Source organism: Neoarius graeffei, chromosome 23 (assembly GCF_027579695.1).
Source record: "Neoarius graeffei isolate fNeoGra1 chromosome 23, fNeoGra1.pri, whole genome shotgun sequence".
NCBI lineage: Eukaryota > Metazoa > Chordata > Actinopteri > Siluriformes > Ariidae > Neoarius > Neoarius graeffei.
The window spans coordinates 25,675,580-25,702,603 of NC_083591.1; the positions used below are offsets into that span (position 1 = coordinate 25,675,580).

The 27,024-nt window shown below is 45.2% G+C and overlaps 1 protein-coding gene and 1 long non-coding RNA gene across 10 annotated transcripts; one reads left to right on the plus strand and one right to left on the minus strand.

Annotated features, from left to right (window-relative positions):
• Positions 1 to 1,907: 1,907 nt before the first annotated feature.
• Positions 1,908 to 26,990, minus strand: LOC132871638 (E3 SUMO-protein ligase ZBED1-like). 9 transcript variants are annotated; one of them, XM_060905969.1, is made up of 9 exons: positions 26,782 to 26,990; positions 24,886 to 26,499; positions 24,067 to 24,331; positions 8,482 to 8,714; positions 3,022 to 3,659; positions 2,747 to 2,946; positions 2,490 to 2,649; positions 2,268 to 2,398; positions 1,908 to 2,182 (listed from the first exon to the last, which is right to left on the minus strand). In XM_060905969.1, exons 2-4 carry the CDS (start codon positions 26,122 to 26,124, stop codon positions 8,698 to 8,700), a joined length of 1,521 nt encoding a protein of 506 aa, XP_060761952.1. In that variant the 5' UTR covers positions 26,125 to 26,499; positions 26,782 to 26,990; the 3' UTR covers positions 1,908 to 2,182; positions 2,268 to 2,398; positions 2,490 to 2,649; positions 2,747 to 2,946; positions 3,022 to 3,659; positions 8,482 to 8,697. The 9 variants fall into 9 exon arrangements, with proteins under 9 accessions (XP_060761952.1, XP_060761955.1, XP_060761953.1 ...); XM_060905972.1 differs by having other exon boundaries at positions 24,886 to 24,953; positions 26,782 to 26,960; XM_060905970.1 differs by lacking the exon at positions 3,022 to 3,659.
• LOC132871640 (uncharacterized) lies at positions 8,734 to 17,987 on the plus strand. The gene is made up of 3 exons (XR_009651309.1): positions 8,734 to 8,883; positions 13,276 to 13,316; positions 17,729 to 17,987. It is a non-coding gene; the product is annotated as an uncharacterized LOC132871640 (long non-coding RNA).
• Positions 26,991 to 27,024: the final 34 nt, after the last annotated feature.

The following is a 27,024-nucleotide window of genomic DNA, read 5'->3' on the forward strand; positions in this document are numbered from 1 at the left end:
ATTAAAATCAAATGTCCCATTTTTATTTCGCTGTACATATTTGGGCACGGGGCGGCACGGTGGTGTAGTGGTTAGCGCTGTCGCCTCACAGCAAGAAGGTCCGGGTTCGAGCCCTGTGGCCAGCGAGGGCCTTTCTGTGTGGAGTTTGCATGTTCTCCCCGTGTCCGCGTGGGTTTCCTCCGGGTGCTCCGGCTTCCCCCACAGTCCAAAGACATGCAGGTTAGGTTAACTGGTGACTCTAAATTGACCGTAGGTGTGAATGTGAGTGTGAATGGTTGTCTGTGTGTATGTGTCAGCCCTGTGATGACCTGGCGACTTGTCCGGGGTGTACCCCGCCTTTCGCCCGTGGTCAGCTGGGATAGGCTCCAGCTTGCCTGCGACCCTGTAGAACAGGATAAAGCGGCTACAGATAATGAGATGAGATGAGATATTTGGGCACAACCTCCAGTTTCAGCTCCCCGAGGCTGGGGGAACACAGCATGGTAAAGTATTATTCAACTGATGTTTCTGAATAGATAGAATAGAATGCCTTTGTCACTATACACATGTACAATGAGATTAAAGCATCTCCAATAACAGTGCAAACAGCATGTAGAGAGAGAGGGGGGGTTTAAGGTGCACAGTCTGAGGTGTATGTGTTGTTACACATTATGGACTGAGGTATTGCACATATAAAAAGTATTGCACAGAGACAGTCACATTATAAATTATTGCATGAGAGAGTCTCATTCATCTCATCTTATTATCTCTAGCCGCTTTATCCTTCTACAGGGTCGCAGGCAAGCTGGAGCCTATCCCAGCTGACTACGGGCGAAAGGCAGGGTACACCCTGGACAAGTCGCCAGGTCATCACAGGGCTGACACATAGACACAGACAACCATTCACACTCACATTCACACCTACGGTCAAGTTAGAGTCACCAGTTAACCTAACCTGCATGTCTTTGGACTGTGGGGGAAACCGGAGCACCCGGAGGAAACCCACGCGGACACGGGGAGAACATGCAAACTCCACACAGAAAGGCCCTCGCCGGCCCCGGGGCTCGAACCCAGGACCTTCTTGCTGTGAGGCGACAGCGCTAACCACTACACCACCGTGCCACCCACTGCATATTATAAAATTAGTAAATAGTAAAATAAATAGACTATAAAGTCAGAGCATATCCAAGTTCAGGGCGGTTATGGCTTTTGGAAAGAAGCTGTTTTTTAATCGATTTGTCTTTGTCCTGATGTACCTGTAGCGCCTCCCTGAGGTGAGACACTAAAACAAAACTTAAGTATATGAATATGCGAATAAAAAGTTCGACCTGACATGAGACGCGTCACTCTACAGGAAATACATAATCATATGATAATAATTGGATAAAGAACAAGATTAAAAACTCGTTGCAGCTGCAAATAGACCGACCATTCAAAACAAAAAAGGAAGAGACATCAGCAACAGAAAAATGATGAAATAGTCTCTAACTGTAGGCTAGTTATTGTTGTGCCATTGAGTGTAATGATGTAAACTTATGTTTCTGAATGACAACATCCAGAGATAAGTGTAAATAATGCAGTTTAAATATTTCAACAATGTGAAGATAATGCAGTAAATTCAGCTGTGTTAATTTTCATACATGAACAGCCTTTTTTTAATATTTCCAACATTATTTATAGAGTTCAGGAGAATAGAGGAAATAAAGGGAAATTTTACATTCCCAGAACATTCTGGGCACGTACGCCTTTGGTTGCGTATACGTTAGGTTTGGTTGCCACAGAAAGTTTTTCTGACGTTGCCCAAACGTCCCCCTGACATTGTAGAATGTATGTTTTGGTTAGATTTTGCTTGCAACTAATTAGCAACATCAACACCTTTTCTAGCACATCTACATGAGAAAACTCTCAGTGATGAATGAACAGGCAAATTTGGCAGGTCTTGAAAGTTTAATGAGATAAAATATCAATAACAAATTTGAATAAAAAAAATGTTTGAAAATAAAAAATAGTTTCTGAAAGTGTAATGGTGCATTCAATAAAACAATCATACATTCAAAACAGAATAAAATAGAAATAAATTTTTTAAAGTGTAACTGTGCATTCAATAACAAACAAAATAGAATAAAAAAAAACTGTTCACAAAAAAAATAAAAATTCACTGTTCACAATTCAATTGTCCATCCGTTGCTGCTGACCAGCTGATCTGAAAAGAAAAAGGAACAAATGTTTAAAAACAAGAACAATGAGCACATGTCCACAAAAGCATGATAAACCACCCTACTACCAACCATGAAATTTCTGTGATTGCACCAAATTAGAGAGCAGAAGTATACTGTCTGTGTCGTGCAAATTTTAGAATCTGCCCAAGGCATTCCTCCACTTCAGCTTCCGTATGGCTGGGAAATTTTGACACATGCAGCTAGAAGGCAAAATAAAGGAAAGTTACACATCAAAACCTAGTCAGTCAAGCATGGCATAAAAGTGATGTGATCAATATATAAAACACTTACCCTTTATAATCTTGCACAGAATGAGGTCATCAAAGGACATTTTGGCCCGTCTGCCCCGCAAGCTGTACTGGGCGAGTACCTCATTATTTGCCACTCGGCGTAGCATACGGTGAATGGCTGCCCCTAAACCTGCCCCTCCGACAGTTTCAAGAAAATGTTGCTGTAAAAAAATAAAAATAATTATACAATGAAAATTACTGTAGCGAGCTTCTACAATACACACACCTATGCATACATATATAGACAGGGCGAATTACCATCTTGTTCCTCTTGTCTGGTTGTCCCAGACTCCTATCCAACTCCAGCAGCTCCATCACCGTGCTGCATGGTTTAGCCAACACCACATCTTGCTGGAGTTGAGGCGTGTGTGTCAGGGCGTTGGTCTCCACCAATGACTCGATCTTGTCAAACCTAGCCTCGATCCTCCGCATCAAGCAACTCATGTGGGCCTCTGTGACTATGGGGACAAATGTGATGGAAGTTGTAATTTATAATGTACTTTCCTGAGTGAGTGAACTAGTTAAGTACTTACTTCTCTCAAACATGGCTGCGATAGCCGAGATACCCTGTCCGTCATGAAGCGCCCGGCTGCTGGCTGAAGTTTTCAAAAAGAAAATATTAGTTTTCCTGTTCGTGATTTTGTATTCCAACATCTGTAAATGGGAACTTGCTGTTGAAGGCAACTCTGTGTGTCCATTGACTTTTAATCCTACAAGAAGGTCATCAAGTGCAGAGTGTGTAATCTGGTGTTTTAAGGCCCAGTGTTGTAAAAAGTCCTTTAGTGAGCTTTGTGGGTCGTTTTCCTCAATGTAAGAGTCACTGGTGTTACTGCTATCCTCCACATTCATGGGTGTGCTCCACAGCACATCTGATGCAAACTCAGTACCAACACTACTGCTTGTTGTTACTGCCATGCACTCTGGCTCTTCTTCATTCCCCTCTGCCAGTAGTACAGATTGTTCTTGCAGTTGCTGCTGATGTTGACGAAGCCTGGCCGCTTCTTGCATAGCCTGCTCTGCCCGTGCAGCATCTAGTGCGTCCTTCTCCTCTTGCATTTCTGCCCTCAAAGCCTTTCGCACCACTTCCACCTCTCGCACACCCTCTTCCATCTCTTTGTGTAGGCTTGTCTGGCCAATCGCTTTTCACTCATTGTGGGGAAGTACAATGTGACTGCAATGACAAAACTAAATGACTAACACATTGACAGCACATTGGTACAGTACACAGTAATGCCACAAGTCAATTGATGATACTAAAAACATGTTCATCATTCAATGAATGACTTAACTTTATCAAAATCCAAAAACATTGCAGAGTGAAGCGTTGCTAAAAAAAAAAAAAGATACAACTGTTACAACGCTTTCCATGGACATTGCAACATGGAACTCAAAATTACATTAAAAGATATGTGCATAAGCCCATATCTTGCCATTCTGAAGCAGGCTGAGACATACCCCAAATTAGCCAAATAACTGAGACAGCAGCAAACATAAAATCAGTGAGGACCACTCTATTACATTGCAAAGAACTCAGAAAGGAGCTTCATGTTCAAAATACTGCACATATCCTTTTAAGGAGAATTCCGGCTATTTTGCAAATAAAGTTTTGAACTTTTGATTCCCCTGAAGTCAGTGCTGAGCACCGGTGAAGCATTTGATGCGCTCAGCGCTGACTTCTGGGGAATCCGGAAGGCAACAAAGGCATGTGCTGGCTCGAAAAGTTCAAAATTTATACACCTATGTGCTAGCTAATGCAGTAAATGTGCAATGTTTTCAAACATCAGGGTCCACACCATGGGCGCCGCCAGGGGGGGAAAGGTTAGAACAATTCTAGGGGCCCAGCACTGCCATGGGGCCCTTTAAGGGGCTGATGATATGCTTTTGATGATTTTAATAAGACTTTTGAAATAACAACAATGCAATATTCCATCTGGTAAAATGAGCTAATTGAACAAGGTTGTCTATTTCTTGAGTTCTTCAACATATTGTCATTTAACCCTCCCCCTTTTGCGAAATGGTACGGTCCAGTTCTGGTAGAAGCGCGATGCGTTAAATCTGTGTGCTGATCAGTGCAACGCTACTTGCTGCTGTGTCGCGGTGCAGCAGCCAGCCAGCCAGCAGTGGAGTGCGTACAGTCTATGATCGCTAAATATGAAGAGTGGCTGTCAAAAACATAAAGAAAGGCAGCTGAAAGCTGAGAGGGACCGGAGAGGCAGGCAACTGGTCACTCAGTTTTTCCCAAAGAAAGGTAGCTATCGCTCACATGTGTTCAAAATATTAGCGAATGGTAAATGAACAGTATGAATGTGGTTGGATTAGCCTATCAAGAGAACACTTTTGTACAGTGACATTTTTCCATTTTAATAACTGAACTGACTTGTGTGATAAACAAGATGAAATATTACGTTATGCTGGTGCTAATAACTAGTGCTAATAACCAGTTTCATAACTAATGGGGTGCCCTAAATATGCACAGATTCAGCCTCAGGGGGACCTCCGCCCTACCAAACCACTGAACCCCCCTTTGGAGAAGGAGGTAAGCAGCAATACAACCCATAAATGCTTTAAGATTGAAGTTTTTAATGAGCGAGCGCCATATACAGTTTGCTAGATTAAAGTGTTGCTAATGTAACAGACGTTGCGTTGTGTTGTTCACCAGTCTTTTTATTCTGAAGAAATGAGACACAAATACACTGCTGAGGACGGGCTGCAAACGTCCAGTGGCATTGGCGCTTACATTTCCAAAACGAACTGAAAGAGGCCAGCGCCTCGTTCCCATAACTACCTGCGCCCTTAAAGGGCCAGCGCAGAATTTCCCCACCACTACACACAATGGCAAGTGGAAAAAAATAAACCCGTTACACTAATAACGGACACCAGTCAAGTGTTTGACATGGTTACGTGTGTGGAATGTTCACACGTTCTAAACCATTGGTTTCAACCATTGGTTAATACATAAAATGTAATAACAAAGTCACAAACTCAAGGTCCATGGGCTATCAAAAATCAAATAATGACAATAGTGCAATTGTGACGAGGGTGGGCAAAGTTGGGGGGCCCCAAATTCTAATCTTTCATGGGGCCCAAAATTTCTGGCAGCGCCCCTGGTCCACACACCACGTGCAATCCCATGAAAACCATTTTGAAACAAGTTATGTGAATATACGAACGTTGAAAGGCTGCCCCATAGCCACCGTTTCAATTGAAATCCGCGTAGCAGCTATTGAGGTATTTCACCTGACGTCACAGGGTCACGTGACGCCCCGGTGTCCACCATTTTGGACGGCAAGCTAGCTAATGTCAACAACATAGTAGCTGGTATGTTACTGTAGCAATATTTACGTTCAGTCATTTGGATGACTGTTAAAACCTTTCAGTCTCAAGTTTTTCCTTTACTGGATTTACTAGTTTACTGAGCTAGCGCGCGATGGCTCCGGGCTCGGCCGGAGAGCGCGCGATGGCTCCGGGCTCGGCCGGAGAGCGCGCGATGGCTCCGGGCTCGGCCGGAGAGCGCGCGATGGCTCCGGGCTCGGCCGGAGAGCGCGCGATGGCTCCGGGCTCGGCCGGAGAGCGCGCGATGGCTCCGGGCTCGGCCGGAGAGCGCGCGATGGCTCCGGGCTCGGCCGGAGAGCGCGCGATGGCTCCGGGCTCGGCCGGAGAGCGCGCGATGGCTCCGGGCTCGGCCGGAGAGCGCGCGATGGCTCCGGGCTCGGCCGGAGAGCGCGCGATGGCTCCGGGCTCGGCCGGAGAGCGCGCGATGGCTCCGGGCTCGGCCGGAGAGCGCGCGATGGCTCCGGGCTCGGCCGGAGAGCGCGCGATGGCTCCGGGCTCGGCCGGAGAGCGCGCGATGGCTCCGGGCTCGGCCGGAGAGCGCGCGATGGCTCCGGGCTCGGCCGGAGAGCGCGCGATGGCTCCGGGCTCGGCCGGAGAGCGCGCGATGGCTCCGGGCTCGGCCGGAGAGCGCGCGATGGCTCCGGGCTCGGCCGGAGAGCGCGCGATGGCTCCGGGCTCGGCCGGAGAGCGCGCGATGGCTCCGGGCTCGGCCGGAGAGCGCGCGATGGCTCCGGGCTCGGCCGGAGAGCGCGCGATGGCTCCGGGCTCGGCCGGAGAGCGCGCGATGGCTCCGGGCTCGGCCGGAGAGCGCGCGATGGCTCCGGGCTCGGCCGGAGAGCGCGCGATGGCTCCGGGCTCGGCCGGAGAGCGCGCGATGGCTCCGGGCTCGGCCGGAGAGCGCGCGATGGCTCCGGGCTCGGCCGGAGAGCGCGCGATGGCTCCGGGCTCGGCCGGAGAGCGCGCGATGGCTCCGGGCTCGGCCGGAGAGCGCGCGATGGCTCCGGGCTCGGCCGGAGAGCGCGCGATGGCTCCGGGCTCGGCCGGAGAGCGCGCGATGGCTCCGGGCTCGGCCGGAGAGCGCGCGATGGCTCCGGGCTCGGCCGGAGAGCGCGCGATGGCTCCGGGCTCGGCCGGAGAGCGCGCGATGGCTCCGGGCTCGGCCGGAGAGCGCGCGATGGCTCCGGGCTCGGCCGGAGAGCGCGCGATGGCTCCGGGCTCGGCCGGAGAGCGCGCGATGGCTCCGGGCTCGGCCGGAGAGCGCGCGATGGCTCCGGGCTCGGCCGGAGAGCGCGCGATGGCTCCGGGCTCGGCCGGAGAGCGCGCGATGGCTCCGGGCTCGGCCGGAGAGCGCGCGATGGCTCCGGGCTCGGCCGGAGAGCGCGCGATGGCTCCGGGCTCGGCCGGAGAGCGCGCGATGGCTCCGGGCTCGGCCGGAGAGCGCGCGATGGCTCCGGGCTCGGCCGGAGAGCGCGCGATGGCTCCGGGCTCGGCCGGAGAGCGCGCGATGGCTCCGGGCTCGGCCGGAGAGCGCGCGATGGCTCCGGGCTCGGCCGGAGAGCGCGCGATGGCTCCGGGCTCGGCCGGAGAGCGCGCGATGGCTCCGGGCTCGGCCGGAGAGCGCGCGATGGCTCCGGGCTCGGCCGGAGAGCGCGCGATGGCTCCGGGCTCGGCCGGAGAGCGCGCGATGGCTCCGGGCTCGGCCGGAGAGCGCGCGATGGCTCAGTAAACTAGTAAATCCAGTAAAGGAAAAACTTGAGACTGAAAGGTTTTAACAGTCATCCAAATGACTGAACGTAAACATTGCTACAGTAACATACCAGCTACTATGTTGTTGACATTAGCTAGTGCTAACAGCTAGTTGCTAATACACTGCTACAACTACACCGACCCTAATAATACAGTTCTTGGTCATTGCCTGGTAACAGCAAATTTATAACGGGCCATGTCTCAACAGACTAAGAAGTTATTTCAATGACATTTAATAACATTTTGTTTATCCTGAGGCCCGAAAGTAAATGAAAATGTGAACAAACCTTAGCTGTAATCAGATGAAGACCACCGGCTCCAGGGACGACCCGCTGATGTAGGCATGTTACCCAGCCTGACACAAAATATTTGTAGGCATCCAAACTCTTATACGCTTTCAGATCAATACCTGTGTATGGCGATGGGTTTTTAACGACGTAGGTATACAGATCATGTGGGCCGAAGTCAGGTAAAGACGAGGGCTTCGTGTACTTCCGTACGTCAGTGAACAATCCTGGTGGAAGCAGGTAAACGTCCTTCTCCAAGCCTGCTAACCTCAATTTTTGCAAATACCTCTCCCTCTGCTCGCCCTGTAAATGCCCTACGTCGCTGGATAGTGAAGGTGTTTTCTGCATCTCGCTCCTTTTTCTTTTATGTTTTTCGTTTGTCGCCTTCCTCACATTCAAACTGATTCGAGCCGTGCCGTCCAAAATGGCAGCGTCACATGACTTGGTCACGTGAGTGAAATACCTCAATATGCATAACTTTTTTTTTTTTTTTAGACGGGATGGATTTTTCTCGCGGTTTGTGCTACTGCCAACTTTCCTTGACCACAAACGTTTGAGACATATTTGCAAAACAGACGGAATTCTCCTTTAAGGTATAACCACAACCAGAACGAAATCACAAATTACCTTTTTGAAAGTAGAGTACTTGAACAGAACGTAGGCTTGAGTACTTCCAACAGAGACGTTTGCTTCCAAATCCAAATTCAACAATCCAAGTTCCGGGTAGTGACTTTACTACACGCACCTACGTCCTCTTATCCATCTGTCCAGCCAATGAGGAGTGTTCTTTTGCGTCACATGCCGTTGCGTCAGGCAACCTGACCAATCAACAACTTACAGTGGCTAGGTCTCGTTTCTTCCTGTAGACCCCATGGGAACAAAGAAAAAAAAATAATGTATGGAAGTCAACGGAGAGATAACTTATTTTATAGTTCAGATTCCCTTATGCATTGGATTTAATACATGATGATTAACTTTTATGACAACCCTTCACACCAACAAAGTGTTGTTTTTCAACAGACAGTAAAAGTTACGTTACGTTTTCTGTTTAACCTCTGAACTACAATGCTTGTCTCGTGCTGTATTCTAAACTCTAAGCAATGTGGTTTGAGTGAGCTAGGCTAACAGAGTACTGCAGTAAACGTGTTGCTGATCTTTGCAGCCTACAAAACTAGGCCCTCACTTGAGGTTTTATCCACCAACATATTTCGTCAAATAATACATGGGGAAATCCGTACTGCTGTTATGCCGCTGTTCTGAGGCACAAATACACAGACATTTTAACAGAGAACACCGTCACCTACACGACATGTATATCGATATGGAGTAATCATGCTTCTGTAACCTTGGCGCTATGGCGTTAGCCATGCTAAGGTATGCTACATAGCATTATATCAAGAGCATACTAAATCACAACAAAGGTGAAAGAATTATGTACGAGTTCTTTGTCAGATGGGAGACTGGAAAAGACGTGTTTTAGAGATACCAACAACGATTCACTTCGTATAATGTAGCCGGTGACCGGAGATGGAGATGGTTGCACGCATAGCAGCCAACTGCTAGGTGGATAGTGAAACATAACATTGCATCATAGAACTCAAACAACCAGAATAAAATAACACATTACCTGATCACATGTACTGTAAATCCAGATAATGTACACTGGCGATGGTAGTTCTAAATCCAACAAGGAGACTCGGTGAAATTTTCAAATAGCTAAATAAAAGGGCTATCGTAGCATCCATTAAGTCTGCCATTTTGTTATTTGCCTTAGAGCTGTTTGAAAGCAGAGAATCTGGGTAATGTGCAGGATGATGATGCATCGAAGCTATCTAGCTGGACTTTTATTTTTAGAAAATAAGAGGAGAAGTGGATTTTTGTATTGCAGCAGATTTTGTTAGTGGTACAGGGTGGATTTGGTTGTGCATAGTGTGGGTCTTGTGAAAGGTAAAGGCAACGTGTTGACTGAAGTTAAGAATGTCGGCAACGACAAAGGGTTAGGGGGTGTTCTGTGTGGTTCATTTGGGCATATGTTGATCAATGGAGCTGGGTGTGAGTGAGTTGGGGCATATGAGAAGCATCACTTTTAGCTGTATGAAAGTGGAAATGTAGTTAAAGGGATAATGTACCAGAAGTATGTGTATGAGAAAATGTAGGCATTATTGTAATGCAGCATGTTTTGAGGGCGAAATGTGTGACCACAACTTAAGGGTCAAACTTTTGTTGCTGCTCTGCCATATTATCAGGAGCCAATTTGCACCACACAAAAGACTGTGCACCAAGTCACAACGACCCATTGCCAAACCATGTTCACCCTCTTCATATGATAATAGCCTCTTGGCTGCAGCCTACTCATTACAGATCACTTGAATTCCACAAAAAAAACATCACCACTTACAATCCAAACAAATTTAGCCTATAAGGCGGGGTTTACATTAGACCGTATCAGCGGATCATCAGATTAACGTTTTTAAAAACGATTTGCGTGCACACAGCAACGCCAATACACGGATACGCTCAGCTCCGCAGGCATCCTACGCTCCAAATCACTCCACCCTGAACAGCGAGTGCCCTCTGGAGGGTGCGCACTCCGGCCCTGCGCAGCTCACACAGCGTGCGAGTGAAGCGCACGAGCAGTGATTCGGGACTGAGCCGCTGTGTGTGTGATCCCAGTGCATATTGGGCATGCGCGTCACTTACCACTTGCAAGTGGAAGGATGGCAAGCCTAAAGACAATCATAACTACACAATGGGCAGTATTTGCATCAGTATTTGCAGTATTTTCATACTTTTATACTCTTTAATGAAAGGTGATACAAGGCGGAAGTCCGCGCCGTTTTTCAGCAGTCGTGTCACATGACCAACGCCAGCGAATCAGGAAGGTGGATGTCACAGTGACGTTGTCTAATGACGACGTCAGCTAGAGCTCAGCACAGCATATCCGCGTATCTCAATGTTTACACAGCACCGGATCAGACACGAACTGGATTGAATACGTCGGCCCTGGCGGATTCCTGTTTCCCGGCGTTTTAATGTGAACGGACAGTGCATCCGCGAAGAAAACGAGACAGATACGGTCTAATGTAAACTTGGCCTAAGTTTATTTCTGCAAACCAGCCACACTCTACCCACATTGCACTAACTAGAAAAACATTTAACCTGTCCATTTTGCTTTCACCATTCCCTTCTTGCCCAGTAAAATATCTTTTACATTTAACACTCAAAATGCTTCCTTTCCTTCGTTCTTAATGGGGTCTCCTGGAATTGAATTGGAGTCGCCTGAAATAACCAATAGAAGAAAAATACTGAAAATAAAAATGTTCAACTAATTATGTTATATATTACAAATAAAATGCTATATATCAGCTTTGAAAAGAAAACATCCACATAACTGAAGGCTATAGGCTGCTGATCAAAATATAGAATATGTGACCCTGTGCAATCTCTATAAAATCTAAAAAATGTGTATGGGGTCATGAGAAATTGGTGAAGTAAAAATGGGGTCCCAGGCCAAAAAAGGTTGGCAACCACTGCTTTAGACAGTCAAAACACATTACTCAGGAATGTACATGGGTTTGTCGCCTATTTTTGTGAAAATTTCCTTGCAACATATCTCACAACTCAACATAGACTAGCCTATTTATCTGGCCTACCAATGACAGTATGCACACATTTCTGTTGACCATATGGTGTATGTTTTCAATGTGTGAGGGTTGGACTCCAAGACAAAACCAAAATGGCACGACATAACAATGCATGACAAAAGGAAAGTTATGTGACAGTTTACTATGGCCAAAAAAAAAAAGGCTACAAGTACAAAAGAGGTTGAAATAAAAGATTAAAAGATAATTTAGCCAGCGTCAGGAAAGCAGCTATAGTATAGTTCTCAGAACAACAACAACAAAAAAACAACCAAACATAACGTTGTGTGGAGGTTATAGTGTAACCAAATGATAACGTTTCAGTTGGTTAGTTACCTCAACGTTTCGGGGACGTTTGGCTTCGTTAGGTTGACTTTCAATTGAAAGTCAACACTTTCAGGGGGAGATTTTTCTGAGTGAGAGATTAGTCATGTAAACACTGTGCAATTTTACATTTTTTAAAAATATATATACCAGCTGGGAGGTCCGTATGGTGAAATGCCGTGACCGAGGTCTTGAAAGTACTGACCGAGGCCCTCTGGACCAAGGTCACGGTATTTCACGATAGGGATCGACCTTAAGCTGGTAAATAATATATTTATTTTTTTCTTTACCAAATTCTAACAGAAAACGAGAGCCCCCGAAAGGGAAAACAGAGCCGAGCCGCCATTTTGAATCCTCATTCACGGCTGTAATGCAAATTGCTTCCTCCTCAGTATACAAGTGCACTTCCATGGCAGGAAAAAAACTACATTTTACTGCCTATGTAGTCCCCTATTTATACAAGTATGAGTCATTCAGGATTCAGCCATGTTTTTGCTCGGCGTTAGCAAATTACAGGTTTTAGCTTTCTCCTGAAATGTTTTATTTTATTTTATTTCTTCTTCCTCAGGGTAGTAAAACTCGCTTTTGCTGTGAAGACTGTCGTTATCACTATCCATGATGTAAAATTAATGATATTTTCCTGAGAAATGCTGGCAAAAATTTACAAGATTTTTGATAACCTTATAAATAAATCTTGTAAAAAAAAAAGATCAATGTTGACAAAAAATGCTACTATGTTTGTTGTTGTGAACGAGCGAGTCACCAGAGGTCCGTAACTGGGGTCCGTATAGGATACAGACCCGCTCGCCAGCCAATCAGAGTGCAGGATTTCGACCGCGAAAAAAATAAAAGTAGTTCTTTAACAGTGTCTTAGAATGAAAAAAAAATTTAAATCATCTTTTGTGTTTGCTGTTAATTACAGCTCCAATGAAAGAAAATCAAAATCCACAAAAATGGGAATTGGCTAATGAAACTGCAAATTGAATAATATTATCAACGAGGGACAAGTTACCATTAACCTTACAGGTGAACAGGCTTGTGGTGCTATGAAGCTAACAGTGTTAGCTTCATGATATCACCACAAAACCAATGAGAACATTTTTATTTGTTTGACATGTTTTCTGAAAATGACTTAAAATATGCTAACAGGGCATGGTCTTATTTAAATGTGCTAATTTATATACGTTCAGAGCAAAAAAAGAATGTTAACATTGGATAAAGGCACAATTCTTGTTTTATTTTGTTGATATATTTGTGTCATAGTTTTTTAATGAGGGAATTTTGGATATCTCTTATTGTTACACTGGAAAAAAAAAGACCGAGCAGCCATAAAAGTAACTTTTCTCTTTGGAATGAAATGTTGTTTAAATTGGGTCATGAATTATATTTGAACAAAAACATATCTGGTGTTGGTTTCATTTATTGGCAGTTATTCACTTTATTTTATCTCCACCAGATGGTTCTTGAATCTACACAGGAAGGCTACACTGAATGAAGGTATGTTCAAACATTTGGTTAATAGAGGTGGGGAAACTAGGGCAACAGGTACATTCATTCATACATTCACTTGGCGTTAGCAAATTACAGGTTTTTAGCTTTCTCCTGAAATGTTTTATTTTATTTCTTCTTCCTCAGGGTAGTAAAACTCGCTTTTGCTGTGAAGACTGTCGTTATCACTATCCATGATGTAAAATTAATGATATTTTCCTGAGAAATGCTGGCAAAAATTTATAAGATTTTTGATAACCTTATAAATACAGCTTATCAGCCAGAAGACGAATCATACTTTCAGATGTCAAAGATTTTGTTGTCCTGGATTTACTTTATGAAGCTCTGATGAATATAAATTCAAATTCAGTCCTGTTACCTGTGGCAAATTATCAGTATGTTTCCCTCATGAGGTTGACCAGATACCGTGGTGCTTGAAAGTTTGTGAACCCTTTAGAATTTTCTAGATTTCTGCATAAATATGACCTAAAACATCATCAGATTTTCACACAAGTCCTAAAAGTAGATAAAGAGAACCCAGTTAAACAAATGAGACAAAAATATTATACTTGGTCATTTGTTTAGTAAGGAAAGTGATCCAATATTACATATGTGAGTGGCAAAAGTATGTGAACCTTTGCTTTCAGTACCTGGTGTGACCCCCTTGTGCAGCAATAACTGCAACTAAACATTTCCGGTAACTGTTGATCAATCCTGCACACCAGCTTGGAGGAATTTTACCCCATTCCTCCATACAGAACAGCTTCAACTCTGGGATGTTGGTGGGTTTCCTCAAATGAACTGCTCGCTTCAGGTCCTTCCACAACATTTCGATTGGATTAAGGTCAGGACTTTGACTTGCCCATTCCAAAACATTAATTTTATTCTTCTTTAACCATTCTTTGGTAGAATGACTTGTGTGCTTAGGGTCATTGTCTTGCTGCATGACCCACCTTCTCTTGAGATTCAGTTCATGGACAGATGTCCTGACATTTTCCTTTAAAATTCACTGGTATAATTCAGAATTCATTGTTCCATCAGTGATGACAAGCCGTCCTGGCCCAGATGCAGCAAAACGGGCCCAAACCATGATACCACCACCACCATGTTTCACAGATGGGATAAGGTTCTTATGTTGGAATGCAGTGTTTTTCCTTTCTTCAAACATAATACTTCTCATTTAAACCAAAAAGTTATATTTTGGTCTCATCCATCCACAAAACATTTTTCCAATAGCCTTCTGGCTTGTCCACATGATCTTTAGCAAACTGCAGATGAGCAGCAATGTTCTTTTTGGAGAACAGTGGCTTTCTTCTTGCGACCCTGCCATGCACACCATTGTTGTTCAGTGTTCTCCTGATGGTGGACTCAGTAACATTAGCCAACGTGAGAGAGGTCTTCAGTTACTTAGAAGTTACCCTGGGGTCCTTTGTGACCTCAACAACTATTACATGCCTTGCTCTTGGAGTGATCTTTGTTGGTCGACCACTCCTGGGGAGGGTAACAATGGTCTTGAATTTCCTCCATTTGTACACAATCTGTCTGACTGTGGATTGGTGGAGTCCAAACTCTTTAGAGATGGTTTTGTAACCTTTTCCAGCCTGATGAGCATCAACAATGCTTTTTCTGAGGTCCTCAGAAATCTCCTTTATTCGTGCCATGATACACTTCCACAAACATGTGTTGTGAAGATCAGACTTTGATAGATCCCTGTTCTTTAAATAAAACAGGGTGCCCACTCACACCTGATGGTCATCCCATTGATTGAAAACGCCTGACTCTAATTTCACCTTCAAATTAACTGATAATCCTAGAGGTTCACATACTTTTGCCACTCACAGATATGTAATATTGGACCATTTTCCTCACTAAACAAATGACCAAGTATAATATTTTTGTCTCATTTGTTTAACTGGGTTCTCTTTATCTACTTTTTGGACTTGTGTGAAAATCTGATGTTTTAAGTCATATTTATCAGGGCTTTACATTAGGACCCGCCCACCCGCCAAATGCGGGTAAAATTTGGCTTTGACGGGTAATAACTTTAGTCCCACTAGCCACTTTGGCGGGTGGTTTATTCTATGGTATGACAATATATTTTAATTGTAGTTTTCTCTGAAGGCATCTGATATAATAAACGCATTGCAATGTAATATTACGCGCCTACAACTCCCATGAGCACCTGCATAAACATTCTGACACAACATGTTAGAATTGTTTAGAACGTCTCAGATAAAATCAATGATACGGTAACCTGCGGTTAATGAACGAAGCAACAAAGTTGCTGACAACTGACAAACGCACTATGTAGTGGCATATCACTGGAGTTTCAAACCCTGCTGCTCAGGAAGAAAGGGGCAGAGATGAGCAGGGCCGGAGCAGCATTTTAAAATCACCGAGGTCCGTGATGCGCAAAGCGCGCGTTGAAAAATTTTACATATTTAAATGAGAGGGGTGAATTACACATCACACGAGATCTATTCCTGAAATTACTTTTAATGGTGTTTGAACTGAATATCATCAGTTTTGAAAAAAAAAATCATGTATGTGGCAAGAGTAACAATAATTTAAGCTTGTTTAATGGTTTGATCTGGCCCAAGCAATGAGGACAAAAGATACCCTAACCATGTAGCCTATGGAACTAAGATGCATTAACAATCTGGCATCCGTTACACCTACACAAAAAAAAAAATTTCTGGGAAAAAAAATCAGTATACACCACCATGTTTTAGGCAAAGTTACCCAAGGCAAACATAAGTTTAAACTTTCCACTCTATTGCTTTGGCTTATCGAATGATTTATTTTTAGAATCACAAACAAGGCAGGCTACAACTGCGCTGCTTCGAAAATGTAAATTGAACAGCTTGATGAAAGTGCGCTGATGGTTCCCATGGAAACCCCGTGTCTGCTGCACTGCATTCCTCCCCCGAGTCGCATGCTCATTCGCATTTGTGTTCTTGGTCTCAGAGCTGCATGCACCAAACACACACAGAAGACAGAATCAACGTTTAACATAATTAACAATGCGCACTTTACGGAGATGTTTTAATGTTATTCTTTATTTTTTTTTATCCAGTTGTATATTTAGCATACAAATGTATTTTCAGCTCTTAAAAATGACCGGGGGCCGGACTGTGGGGGCCTCAGAGCTGGCTGTGGCCATGGAGATGAACAAGACGTGAATAGGAAGATAAGACAGTTCAATGACAAATGGAAGTTCGGGCGAGATTGGCTAGTTCATAGCAAAACCGAAAATACCATGTACTGCGAAGACTGTAGAAAGTATGGCAGAGACAGGCACCAGTAATTTTAAACTTGAAACTATAAAGGACCACGAAAAGTCAAATGCACACATCGGTACTATAACATCAAAACAGGCGAAGAGGGCTAGTTCACTACAGGACAGCATTGCTTTCAGTCCCTGGCTGTCATGAAGTCGGCTGAGCTGGAAAGGATGGAGCTGCTGTTTAGAAATGTTCACACGATTGGAAAGAAGTTGATCTCGCCCCAGCTATCAACTTATGGCCTGCTGGAAGCCTCAGGTCACGAAGACCATTTTTCATGGACCATTCAGACTCATCTGATGATGAATGTAATGAGGATATTTAATGTCTCTCTCTACATATGTTCTCTCTCTCTCACACACACACACACACACACACAATTAATAGATAATACATAATATACATAATACTTGATAATATACATAATACTTGCATATCAAAACATCAAATGTTTTTCAATGATAAATGTTTTGAATTGGACTTTTAATATTAGAATCAGTTCAGTTGTACTGAATGTTATTTTTCATATTATACGATATTTCATATTGTAAGGGGCTTGAATTTGAGTTCAATAAACAGAATACTCTGCTTATATTTTTGTCTGAACTGGTTGCATGTTTTCATATAGGGAGCTACCTTAACAGCACTGAGTATTGAGTGCTACTGCAGAGATACATTACACGCTGCCATTCATAATAAAATCTAGATCTTCCGAACTTTAACGCATCATGGTGAATAAAAAACTGCAATTTCCTGGCAACAAAATTGTGGCTAGTGAAAACGCTGACTGGCTAGTGACTCGGGAAAACCACTAGCCACAGTGGCCGGTGAAAAAAGTTAATGTAAAACCCTGATATTTATGTAGAAATATAGAAAATTCTAAAGGGTTCACAAACTTTCAAGCACCACTGTACATTTCATAACTAACCCTATTAAATGTTGTCAAATTTAAACTGTTTTATTTTCTCAGTTCCTCAGTCTCTTATGCTCCAGCAAATCAAATCAGTTGTGTTTTTGAGTTTTCTTTTAAATTTGCATATTGAGAACTGTTTAAGTAACACAAATATCCCATTGTATAAGTGTTTTGAAATTCTGATTAATCAACATAGATATGCTTAATAAGTGTTTTTGTTTCAGGCTCCAAGTGCATTTAGGCATTGGACTTTGCACAAGTGAAGTGTTCAGAAAAGGTCCTGTCAATTTGGTTCCGTCAGAGGAAGGAAACAGCTGATAAAGTTTGATTTTTGGCTGGGCTATGCCATTAAGATATTTTTAAAACTTAAATTTATTTATTATTGTTGTTATTTACTTTCAGTTAAATTTAACTTTGAAGTGATCGCTCATATTTTGTATCCAAGCCAGTTTGTCGTCATATTTTTTTCTAAATAAAGCAAGATGTGGTGCATCATAAAGTGAGACTCTGACAATTTTTTCCCCCCACTTTTACTATTATGCTGTAGTATCCACAACCCCAGGAACGCCAGGTAATGGCTTTGTGCTTGTCCACTGGTATTGCTATTGGCATGGGAATACACATGTAAGTTAAAAATAACTCTAGCATGTTTGAATAATAACTAATCAAGAGCTTTCCTTACATATATGTGGGCTATAGATCCCACATATATGTAAGGAAAGTTCTTGATATAACTAATTTAGCTGTACCGTATCTACAATAAAAACCAGTGAACTTGCAGATTTAATTTTAAATATCTCATCTCATTCTCATCTCATTATCTCTAGCCGCTTTATCCTGTTCTACAGGGTCACAGGCAAGCTGGAGCCATACCTGTCAACCCTCTCGTTTTTCCCGGGAAATCCCTTATTTTGACTTATTTCCCGCTGTCTTCCCGTTTTTTTATTTTCCCGAAAATATCCCGTATTTTCACATTATATAAAAGTCCCGTATTTTCACAATATAAAAAAGTCGGTAGGTCCAGAATTCATGACGCGCCTCTGACAGGAGTTTACAGCAGGAAGTCGAGTCATGAATTCACGTCCCCGCCCTCTCCAGTACAGCAGGTGCCAGTCTAGTAATTACACATTGATTTTAATTGCATGTCTGTGAAGAAGACTGTCAGAATCATAGCGCTAGTCTGACCAAGGTCACTGCTCGGAACTTCTCACAAAACTAAAAGATGGTCGTAATTCTTTCCTCAGGCAGGGCTTGAACTGCGTTCCTGCACTTCTTTATTTTCACCGGAGTGGCAGCGCAGTTGTGTGCGAAGTTTCCCCATTTGTTTGTCTGGCACTGCCTCAACCACAGGCTTGAATTAGCAGTTGGGGATGTTTTAAAGCAGATCAATGGCCTGAACAACTTTAAGATCTTCTTCGACAAGCTGTACAGCCTTTATCACGCTTCGCCAAAAAATCAGCGCGAGCTGAGCAGCTGTGCGCAGCGCCTTTCCGTGCGCTGGGTCGCATCCAGTGAGCACACCGTGAGAGCGGTTTGGTGATTAGTGAACTTAGTTAAACTTAAAAGGTGTTTATGCATGCGATTAGTAAACTTAAAAGGTGTTAAACCTTCTTTTGCTTTTCTTTTAGTGCAATACGTGCACTAATTACTCTTTTTATTTTTGAAACTTAAAGTAATGTTGTGATGACTTTTTATTAGTTTAAACTTAAAATGATGCAATGTTTTTCTGTTGTTCTGAAGGTTATCAACCTAATCAAGCCCTAATCAACCCCTTCATCACCTTTGAACTTCAATAAAAAAAAAAGGGGGAAAACTGAGTGTTCCTTGTGTGACCAAAGCTCTTTTGAAGTTGGGGCACAAAACTGGGGAAGATCATACACAACTTGACAATATGGTTGTGGTTCTTGGTTCTGATTTGTTTTTACTCCAGCTGTCTACAAACTAAGACACTTCGTTCAAAAATAATATCTCAGAGAGTCATTGTGAAAACACATCTGTTCAAACAACAAATACTGTAGCACAACAACAGATGAAGAGTAGAGCATTGTCCTTATGAGCCAAGTTTTGCAAAATGCGTGAAGGCAATACAAAAACTGTGAAGTTTTCAATTAAAAAAATTTGAACTTGATTTGAACTTATTTGAATGACCGGGATGGCATTGTCAGAAAATCAGGGTTCCTGCACTTCTTTTTTTTCCCACTTCAAGCACTGTCCTCAGGGAGCGAGTTTCAGTAGACGGCGAGACTAGAGACATGAATAAAGAAAGGAGCGAGGCAAAACCAAAAAACCTGTATTGCTGCTACTTGCCCAAATGTCAGGACGAATTTAATTTTGTGAAGAAAAGTCAGTTCGATTACCGACTTTCCGAAATTTTCCCTTATTTTGAGTTAAAAATCTGGGAAATATCCCTTTTTTTCAAACCTCAAAGTTGACAGGTATGGCTGGAGCCTATCCCACCTGACTATGGGCGAAAGGCGGGGTACACCCTGGACAAGTCGCCAGGTTATCACAGGGCTGACACATGTACCCCTTTTCCACCAAATCAGTTCCAGGGCTGGTTCACAACTCGTTCAACTTGTGAGCTAGCTGAGAAGCACTTTGCTTTTCCATCGCTCGCGGTGCTAAGCGGAGCCACGTCATTACGTCGCTGTATACGGAAGTTACGGCGCTATGTTTACATAAACCTTGGCGCAAATATCAAAGCAAAAACAACACGGAAGAAGCAGCAGCAGCAACAACAACAATAATAATAAAGGATGACTTCGCGTTTGTACAGCTGCTGCTTCTCGCCGCTTAAAAATGGCGATCTTTCGCGGTCTTGTTATTGAGGTTTTTCACGTGACGTCACAGGGTCACGTGACGCCCCAGTGTCCGCCATTTTGAAGGTCAAGCTAGCTAATGTCAACATCATAGCTGGTATGTTACTGTAGCAATGTTTATGTTCAGTCATTTGGATGACTGTTAAAACCTTTCAGTCTCAAGTTTTTCCTTTACTGTATTTACTAGTTTACTGTAATTATGATCCGGCAGCTATTTACACCGGATCCAGTGTAAATAGCTCCCGGCGCGTGCTCCGGCTTGCTCCCCCTCAAATTAAGCAGCGCGCTCTGGCTTGCTCCCGGAGTGCTCCGGCCGAGGTTCCGGAGCGCACTCCGGCTTGCTCCCCCTCAAATTAAGCAGCGCACTCCGGCTTGCTCCCGGAGTGCTCCGGCCGAGGTTCCGGAGCGCACTCCGGCTTGCTCCCCCTCAAATTAAGCAGCGCACTCTGGCTTGCTCCCGGAGTGCTCCAGCCGAGGTTCCGGAGCGCGCTCCGTCTTGCTCCCGGAGTGTTCCGGCCGAGGTTCCGGAGCGCACTCCGGCTTGCTCCCCCTCAAATTAAGCAGCGCACTCCGGCTTGCTCCCGGAGTGCTCCGGCCGAGGTTCCGGAGCGCGCTCCGTCTTGCTCCCGGAGTGCTCCGGCCGAGGTTCCGGAGCGCGCTCCGGCTTGCTCCCGGAGTGCTCCGGCCGAGGTTCCGGAGCGCGCTCCGGCTTGCTCCCGGAGTGCTCCGGCCGAGGTTCCGGAGCGCGCTCCGGCTTGCTCCCGGAGTGCTCCGGCCGAGGTTCCGGAGCGCACTCCGGCTTGCTCCCCCTCACATTAAGCAGCGCACTCCGGCTTGCTCCCGGAGTGCTCCGGCCGAGGTTCCGGAGCGCACTCCGGCTTGCTCCCCCTCAAATTAAGCAGCGCACTCCGGCTTGCTCCCGGAGTGCTCCAGCTGAGGTTCCGGAGCGCGCTCCGTCTTGCTCCCGGAGTGCTCCGGCCGAGGTTCCGGAGCGCACTCCGGCTTGCTCCCCCTCAAATTAAGCAGCGCACTCCGGCTTGCTCCCGGAGTGCTCCGGCCGAGGTTCCGGAGCGCGCTCCGGCTTGCTCCCGGAGTGCTCCGGCCGAGGTTCCGGAGCGCGCTCCGGCTTGCTCCCGGAGTGCTCCGGCCGAGGTTCCGGAGCGCGCTCCGGCTTGCTCCCCCTCACATTAAGCAGCGCACTCCGGCTTGCTCCCAGAGTGCTCCGGCCGAGGTTCCGGAGTGCGCTCCGGCTTGCTCCCGGAGTGCTCCGGCCGAGGTTCCGGAGCGCGCTCCGGCTTGCTCCCCCTCAAATTAAGCAGCGCGCTCTGGCTTGCTCCCGGAGTGCTCTGGCCGAGGTTCTGGAGCGCACTCCGACTTGCTCCCCCTCAAATTAAGCAGCGCGCTCCGGCTTGCTCCCGGAGCACGCTGCTTAATTTGAGGGGGAGCAAGCCGGCGCGCGCTCCGGCAGCTATTTACACTGGATCCGGTGTAAATAGCTGCCGGATCATAATTACAGTAAACTAGTAAATACAGTAAAGGAAAAACTTGAGACTGAAAGGTTTTAACAGTCATCCAAATGACTGAATGTAAACATTGCTACAGTAACATACCAGCTATGATGTTGTTGACATTAGCTAGTGCTAACAGCTAGTTGCTAGTACACTGCTACAACACAGACACCGACCCTAATAATACAGTTCTTGGTCATTGCCTGGTAACAGCAAATTTATAACGGGCCATGTCTCAACAGACTAAGAAGTTATTTCAATGACATTTAATAACATTTTGTTTATCCTGAGGACCGAAAGTAAATGAAAATGTGAACAAACCTTAGCTGTAATAAGATGGCGACCACCGGCTCCAGGGACGACCCACTGATGTAGGCATGTTACCCAGCCTGACACAAAATTATTTGTAGGTATCCAAACTCTTATACGCTTTCAGATCAATACCTGTGTATGGCGATGGGTTTTTAATGACATAGGTATACAGATCATGTGGGCCAAAGTCAGGTAAAGACGAGGGCTTCGTGTACTTCCGTACGACAGTGAACAATCCTGGTGGAAGCAGGTAAACGTCGTTCTCTAAGCCTGCTAACCTCAATTTTTGCAAATACCTCTGCTCGCCCTGTAAATGCCCTACGTCGCTGGATAGTGAAGGTGTTTTCTGCATCTCGCTCCTTTTTCTTTTATGTTTTTCGTTTGTCGCCTTCCTCGCATTCAAACTGATTTGAGCCGTGCCGTCCAAAATGGCAGCCTCACATGACTTGGTCACGTGGGTGAAAAACCTCAATTGTTGTTGGTCTTAACAACTCCGCCCCCCCGCTGACGTAAGCGGTTCTTTCCTCTGGCCCAGCAGAGAGTTGGTGCTAGCCTGGAACCGGTTTTTCTGGCCCCAGAGCCAGTTCTTTGTCAGTGGAAACAGAAAACCCGGTTCCAAACTAAGCACTGGCCCCGAACCAGCCCTGGAACTGCTTTGGTGGAAAAGGGGCAATAATAGACACAGACAACCATTCACATTCACACCTACGGTCAATTTAGAGTCACCAGTTAACCTAACCTGCATGTCTTTGGACTGTGGGGGAAACCGGAGCACCCGGAGGAAACCCACGCGTACACGGGGAGAACATGCAAACTCCACACAGAAAGGCCCTCGCCGGCCCCGGGGCTCGAACCCAGGACCTTCTTGCTGTGAGGCGACAGCGCTAACCACTACACCACTGTGCCGCCCTGGAATAAAAATAATCTAATTTTTCATTGTATCTAAGAATACCTGAATGTAACAAAATGTAAGGTGTAGTGTCAAACAGCTTACCTGATTGCTTAGAGTGTGGTGTGTGCTTTGCTTGTGCTTGCCTGTGCTTGCCTGTGCCTCTGCTGCTCTTGGCTAAACAAATACATAGGAGGACATGTAACTGATATAACTGGGCACATACAGGAGTATGTACTACACTACACTTTCATTTAATTCACCAAAACCTTACCTAATCTTCCATTTATATTTGGTGTTTTTCTTTGCTGCTGCTATGAGTCCTGGCTGATTTTCAATGAATGTCTTGAACTCAGTACAGGACAACTGAAAGTTTAGCCTGACTTGAAGCTCAGCCTTCACTATTGCAACAGAGAGTCTGTTTCTTTTATCAGTCCAAGCATCCTCCATTGCCCCTTATCCACCAAAGCAGTTCCAGGGCTGGTTCAGGGCCAGTGCTTAGTTTGGAACCGGGTTTTCTGTTTCCACTGACAAAGAACTGGCTCTGGGGCCAGAAAAACCGGTTCCAGGCTAGCACCAACTCTCTGCTGGGCCTTACGTCAGCGCGGGGGGGGCAGAGTTGTTAAGACCAATAACAAGACCGCAAAAGATTGCCATTTTTAAGCGACAAGAAGCAGCAGCTGTACAAACACGGAGTCATCCATTATTATTATTATTGTTGTTGTTGCTTCTTCCGTGTTGTTTTTGCTTTGATATTCGCGCCAAGGTTTATGTAAATGTAGCGCCGTAACTGACGCATACAGCGACGTAATGACGTACAAGTATTCAGCGACGTAATGACGTGGCTCCGCTTAGCACGGCGAGCTATGGAAAAGCAAACTGGTTCTCAGCTGGCTCACAAGTTGAAATACACATTTTGCCCATCATGTACAAAAAAAACGGGACATTCAGTGTCCCGGATTTTTTTTTTTCCCGGGACAGACCATGAAAATCCGGGACAATCAGGAAAAACCGGGACAGGTGGCAACACTAACTGGAATAGGTATCACCCAGGAGTAGACTCATAGCAGACGTAGGCCTATGTCCCTGATGCGCAGCTTCCTGGACATCAGTGCTCCCCTCGTCTCTCGCGGTGGCTGCACCTGCAGGTGTGGAGCTCTCATGTTCTGCTGAAGCCAGTGCAAGCAGTTTGGAATGAGCAGAAATCCTACTTGCTGGACGTAGAAATCCCAGGTGTTTATGCCGAGGGTCAAGCATGGTTGCAATCATTGGGGTTGATGTGAGGTCATCAGACTCAACCTGTTTAAATAAAAACAGTAAAATGAATAAATATGACATAATAATAATAATAATAATAATAATAATAGGGCGGCACGGTGGTGTAGTGGTTAGCGCTGTCGCCTCACAGCAAGAAGGTCCTGGGTTCGAGCCCCGGGGCCGGCGAGGGCCTTTCTGTGTGGAGTTTGCATGTTCTCCCCGTGTCCGCGTGGGTTTCCTCCGGGTGCTCCGGTTTCCCCCACAGTCCAAAGACATGCGGGTTAGGTTAACTGGTGACTCTAAATTGACCGTAGGTGTGAATGTGAGTGTGAATGGTTGTCTGTGTCTATGTGTCAGCCCTGTGATGACCTGGCGACTTGTCCAGGGTGTACCCTGCCTTTCGCCCATAGTCAGCTGGGATAGGCTCCAGCTTGCCTGCGACCCTGTAGAAGGATAAAGCGGCTAGAGATAATGAGATGAGATGAATAATAATAATAATCATCGCTGCTGTTGTATTTTTATTATTATTATTATAATAATAGATAGATAGATAGATAGATAGATAGATAGATATAGGCTAATTAATGGATACATACCTTCATGCGTTCACCCAGCGAATCTTGCACTTTTGACTTGAATTCCGCCACTTTTTGGCTGTCACCGTCTGCAACATTGAGATGCTTGTTGATTAGACTGAACGCGATGGGGTACGTGTTTGATATGGACACCTCGGACTCAGTAGACATGACTGTAGTGGCACACTTCAGAGCTCCCAACACCGGTCCCATGTCCTCCATCAGCTGCCAGTAGTCGTCTCTTAACTCCAGTGTCCTCGCATCTGTCAGCTTTGTCACGGACCGGTCTGACAACACGGCACACACGACCCACCGCTGTTCAACCAGGCGCTTGAACATGTCGCAGACCGAATTCCACCTGGTTTTACAGGATTGGATGAGGCGATGAGGTGGAAGCCGCATTTGGTGTTGTTTTTCTTCGAGGGCTTTGGTTGCAACTGTGCTGTGGTGGAAGTGTTTCACCGATCTTCCCGCTGCCACTATTGCTCTGCTCACACCAGCAGCAGTAAATCCGTCATTGACTGCAAGGTTTAGGGTATGTGCAAAGCATGCAACTGATTTCCAGCTGACTCGTGTGGGGTTGTTAGCTTGGACAATGTTTCTAGCATTGTCGTGAACACACGCTGTAACGCGACCGGAGAGTCCCCATGTCTCCACAACATCATTGAGCTTGTCAGCTAAATTGTCAGCTGTGTGTCTATCCGACATGTTAGTCATAATAAGGACTGCTGACTTTAGCTGCCAGTTCTCGTCAATGTAGTGGCATGTTACGGTAATGTAACTTTCTGTCGTTAGAGCTGTCCAACAGTCTGTTGTCAGTGCCACAGTAGCCGTAGTCAACATTGTTTTTAGCTCACTTTTCTTTTTTTTGTAGCGAGCTTCAAGGCGGGAGGTTACTGTTCCCCTTGAAGGGATATTGTACCCTGGCTCTAGGAACCTAATGAGCTCCTGAAATCCTGCACTGGCAACTGTGCTGAGTGGCATCAAATCTCTCTCAATCATGCTACATATCCTCTCTGTAATGCCCTCCATCCTCCGATCATCACACGCGCGCCTTCCCAGTGCAGCTGTGATTGTTGGTTGGTCTGGTGCACTCGCGCCTTGTAGGACAGCCGCATGCACGTTGTTGAGATGGTAACTGAGTGAAGTAGTAGAACTGTTGTATTTAAATACTGCATTGCACAGAGAACATTTGGCTTCTTTCCCGGAATCAACTAATTTGAAATGGTTCCATACCGCACTTCTTTTTGACCGCTTCATGGTTAGTTTTCACCTCGGGTCTTTCTCGCAAGACGGGTTAACATCTCGTGTTCACATTCAAGTTAGTGCAGTAGCGCCCTCTGGCGATTAATTGCAATTAATTTATTTTGTTTGACCAACGTCTTGATCGACAATTAATTGTAAGTCGATTAATTGTTGACATCCCTGATGGGCACATTACCAGCTTTTCTCTTCACGGTCACTTCGTGTGTCACTCAGTCAGTGCAAGGGTCCTTTTGCTTTATGGCTGCCCTTGTTGAGTTCATCTTTGCTGGTGGCCAATAGCATTCATCCTCCTCAGGCCCAGTAAACAATTTGGTTGCTATAACTGCCAGTCCGTGATTTGAAAACTCCACTACAGCGAAAGGTAACATGCTTAAAAAAAAACAAATACACATATAAATAAAAAATAAACAGCACTTTAGTGCAAGAGCGGCAATGCCACGTATCCAGTCTTGAATGGCAACAAAGCCATTTTTGTTTTCAACTCATCCACAGGTAATAGCTGCAAGTGCTCAGATAAATTGCAAACAAAAAGAATTCCAAGACGTGAGGAGTCCTTTTGGTTAACAGTTTAAAAAAAATAATAAAAAAAGATAGTTATTGCCAAAGCCTAGCGTCTATACTCGTATTATTATGCAGAATGATTTTACCAACCTTTTGTTCAGCCACACACGTGCTTGTCCAGACACTCTTCTAACCAGGGATGAGAGTGGGTGGTCACCAAAAAAAGCAGAAAACAAGATGGCGCCCGAAGCTTCGTCTCGCCTTGAGTAAAGCCGATACGAAAGAGAAACGTATTTTTGAAGCGCAGCGACGATGAACATGTGCTTTCGATAAAATAGAACAGATGCGGGTACTTTTGTAAGAACTGTTATGATTGGCTTTTGTTCTCTCTCA